At 51.5% G+C, this 4,213-nt stretch overlaps 1 protein-coding gene across 1 annotated transcript in view; it reads right to left on the bottom strand.

Moving 5' to 3' along the window:
* Positions 1 to 4,213, bottom strand: part of FLI1 (Fli-1 proto-oncogene, ETS transcription factor) — a 135,323-nt gene that overhangs the window by 47,739 nt on the left and 83,371 nt on the right. The window contains exon 3 of the mRNA XM_008566495.1: positions 399 to 553. Coding sequence (XP_008564717.1) covers positions 399 to 553 — 155 coding nt within the window. The remainder of the gene's footprint in view (positions 1 to 398; positions 554 to 4,213) is intronic.

The following is a 4,213-nucleotide window of genomic DNA, read 5'->3' as shown; positions in this document are numbered from 1 at the left end:
TGCCTGAAGGGAAGGACAGACCTCTGTAGCTGCCCTGCTCCTTAAGGGCAAGGGTGGCCACATCTGGGAGTTCACAGAACTCCTCTTAGGGTGAGGTACCCTTGTCTCTGCCCTATTTGCCTTAGGGTCATGAAGCCACTGATGCCGTCTGTGACAGGGTCTGTTTGAGGGTGGGGCTTCTGGAGTTCGCACCTCAGGGACTGATGACATTTGGGGTACTGTCTTGGAGGGCAGCTGGGGAGCAAGGTAAGATGTGCAGCTTTCCCACTTTTTCCCTTCTGTGGAGAACAGGATACCAGGTGAGGTTTAGATGCCCCGTGGGGCAGGCCTAGCCTTCAACTCCTAGCCCCCAAAGAGTGGGGAAGGGGATGCCAGCCAGGTGGCCTGGTTCCCAGTACCTGCAGGGACGATGACTCTCCTCTCATTGGTGGTCATGTTGGGAGGAGGGGGGCCATTCTTCTCGTCCATGTAGCTGTTGTAGGTCATGGAGTTGGGCTCGCCTCCGCCCACGAGCTTGCTGCATTTGCTAACACTGCAGTCCACTGGAGACTCCCTACAGCGAGAGGAGACAAAGCCCAGGGAAGTCATCAGCGACAGGCGGCTCACCCCAGCCTCAAAACTGCAGGCCAGTCGCTCCTACAACTGAGAGGCCATGCCCAGCCCCACTTTGCAGGATGACGGTGATGATGCCCTGTTTCTGTCCTCCACGCTGCCACCAGAGTTTTCTTCAAACTCCAGCTCAATCCTGTAATTCTGGGACTTAGAAATTTTTGGCAGCACCTTAGTGCCCTCACACTGAAGGCTGAATGTCTTGGATGGGGCGGCCGCCCTCCCGATCTGACTGCAGCTTACGTTTTTAAGCTTATTGTCAGGCAACCTCGCCCTTGCTCCCAGACACACCTTCTCTACTTTGTGTCTGCCTTGGTTAGAGGACCGGTCATACTGTGTGATCGTCAGCTTGGCATGTGGCCTCCCCAGCTGGAGTGTGAGTGTCTTGAGATGGTGTCACTATGTTCTTTGTGTAACCTTCAGTGCCTGACACAATGCCTTATGCCGGAGATGAGCACCACATGTTTCTCAGGGAGTTATTTGTACTCCACATATATAATTTTAACACATTTCTCATGCACTTTTAAATCTGAATTTCCCAATAACCCTCCAGAATAGGAAAAGCAAGGGTTATTATCTCCTCTTCATGATTAAGGAAACCAAGAGGTGGGGTGACTGGCCCAGGGTCACACAGCTAGTTAAGGTGGAAGCAGGACTCAGGTCTTCGGGGTCAGGCGTCTCTATCAAAGCACCCACGCAAAAGAGCTGGCTGCTGGGTGAAGGAGGAATAGAATCCAGGAACTTCACCCTGAGAGAGAGGTTGTGGCTCTTGTGGCATTTTGCATCCCTGGCCACCAAGCTCACAGGGTAAGCAATATGGAAATGCATGAGGGAAAAAGCAAATCACCCAACTGAGCCCAACTGAACCATATGGCCCAGTTAGCACCTGGTATTTTGCAGCATCGGTGACTGAGCAGCTGTCTCGAGTGCTGGGCCGACACCCACCTTTGGCCACCTTGTGCCCTGGAGGAGGGTGGCAGAACACTCCGCATACTCCCAGCCCAGTGCCATGGACCTCCCAGTGCACCCAGGGGAGGTGCCATTCTGCCCTGTCCAGCTCCCACTCAGCCACCCCAGCTGCAGCAGGAACACAAGAGGCGGCTGGATGGCCAAGGAGAGGCTGCAGCCGCCGTTATAGGGAGCAGGAAGCGTCAGTTCTGGCAGCCTGGGAGACAGCCAGTTCTCGCAAGGGCTCCAAACCAGGCCTTCAGACCAAGGAGTTCAGATAAGGTTCAGATTACAGCCTTCCAACTCTGGGCCGCATAACCTCTCCGGACGTTCCAAAGGCCTGGCCGCTGCCCTCCGTCACTCTGCCATGGGTAGGAACAGACCACGGCAGGCCTCGAGGAGCAGGGCCATGCCAGATAGGGCCCCACCCATCCCCACAGCAGGAAGACCAGCCACTAACCCAGGAGCGGGGAGAATAGCCCAGGGCTTCCTGAGACTCAGGCAGGGTGGGGGGAGGCCTGAGCACATTCAATAAAGAAAATTAAATGAATTTGTTTCTTAATCTGAAAGGAAAAAAATATTGAAGATCACTTATCATAGCTGAGAGATAAATGCTCCACTGAGATATTAGGAGTCAGACGGTAATTTTTTCCTGATGTCTTACAGAGGGAAACATGGACTGAAAATGAAAATAAGATGTATAACTTACACATGTTAGAATTTAAGGTTTTACTATTCGCCTACTGTTTTTCCAGGCAGAGAACCAAGAACCAGCCTTCAGAGTCCCAGATTGTTGAAGGCTTAATGTCCCCATGGCAGTCGGAGGGGAGGCAGTAGCACATCAGGGCTTTTCACCAGTGTTTGGCCCTTTGGCTTCTGCTGTTGAAGGACTTGGCCTGAGATGAAGCAGCCCCAGTCAGGCCCTGGTGCCTGCATCTGAGCTGAGCTCCGGCCCAAGCATGCTGGTCCCCTGCCTGCCCCGTGGCTCACTGAATGCACGTGCACCCACACTCCACTACACATGCACACACGTGAACACACACATATGCGCACACACATACACACACTCCACCACAGACAGTCACACATACACAGTGCACACATGCACACGTACATGCACACACACATACACACACACCAGCATGCATGCACACACACATATACACACACATCAGCCTGCAGGCACACACACTCCACCACAGATACACATACACGATGCACACATGCACAGTCTCTACCACACAGACACATATATACTCACACAGCAGCATGCACACACACATATACAAACACGCACATGCTTCATCACACACAGGCACACATGCACACACTCTCTACCACACACAAATATACCCACATACCAGCATGCACACACACACATACATGCACACCACCACAAATATACACACACCAGCATGCACGTGCACACATATATGCACACACTCCACAGATATACACACACCAGCACACACACACACACATACACACTCTCCACCACAGACAGACACACGTACACAATGCACACACTCTGTACCACACACTCTCATATATACCCACACACCAGCATGCATGCACACACATACATGCACACACTCCACCACAAATATACACACACCAGCATGCATGCATACACTACACACTCTCCACCACAGACACACATACACAATACACACATGCACACACTCTGTACACACATACATATATACTCACACACCAGCATGCATGCACATATATACACACATGCACACTCTACCACACACACATACACACCCACACATACACACCAGCATACACATACACATGCACACACTGCACACATATTCTCACACACATGCACACTCCACCACACACATACACACTTACATGCACACATATACACAAACACCAGCATGCACATATGCAAATACATACATGCACACACACTCCACCAGACACACTCAACCATACATGTACATACTCCACCACACACATACATGCTTACAAATGTACACATGCACAATACTGTACCATGCGTGAACACATACATACACACTCTCCACTACGCATGCACACACATGCATGCACACACACGAGTACACATAAACACATACGCTCCCGCATACGTGCACACACACATACAGACACATATACACAAACTACCACAGTCTGGCAGGCTTTCCCAGCACCCTTGTCAATTGTGGAACAGCCCAAGTGCCACAGAAGTTTGGAGGATTAAGTTGGCCTACAACCAAGAGAGCGAGGTTTTTACTGTAGGGGGCCTCTGTGGGAGGGGGTGGGGTTGGTGCGGCACATACTTCCCCGGGAGGACATCCAGAGTGAGAGGGCCATGGGCAGAGGTGAGGGGCTTCCAGAGAGGACAGTGGGCAGGGGGTGGCAGAAGAGGAGGCGCACACCCCAGGGCTTCCTTCATGAGCATTGGGAGGACAATTTTTGAAAAATTTCTTTCCACATTACCTGGGCCTCTGGAGATTTCTGAGATTTCTGAAACTGATCTCTTGCCATGCAGAGATGTCAGAACCTCAGGAATCACAGCAATTAAGTGCCCCTTTATGGTTTACGGCCATGCACAGTAGGCACAGATGGCTGGGCTGGTCCCTGGTGCCAGGAGTACAGAAAGATAAATTTGAAAAGATAGAACATTGGTATAGCCTGCCCG

This window comes from Galeopterus variegatus, unplaced genomic scaffold, assembly GCF_000696425.1.
Source record: "Galeopterus variegatus unplaced genomic scaffold, G_variegatus-3.0.2 Scaffold247, whole genome shotgun sequence".
NCBI lineage: Eukaryota > Metazoa > Chordata > Mammalia > Dermoptera > Cynocephalidae > Galeopterus > Galeopterus variegatus.
This window is presented reverse-complemented; position numbering and strand designations above follow the sequence as displayed.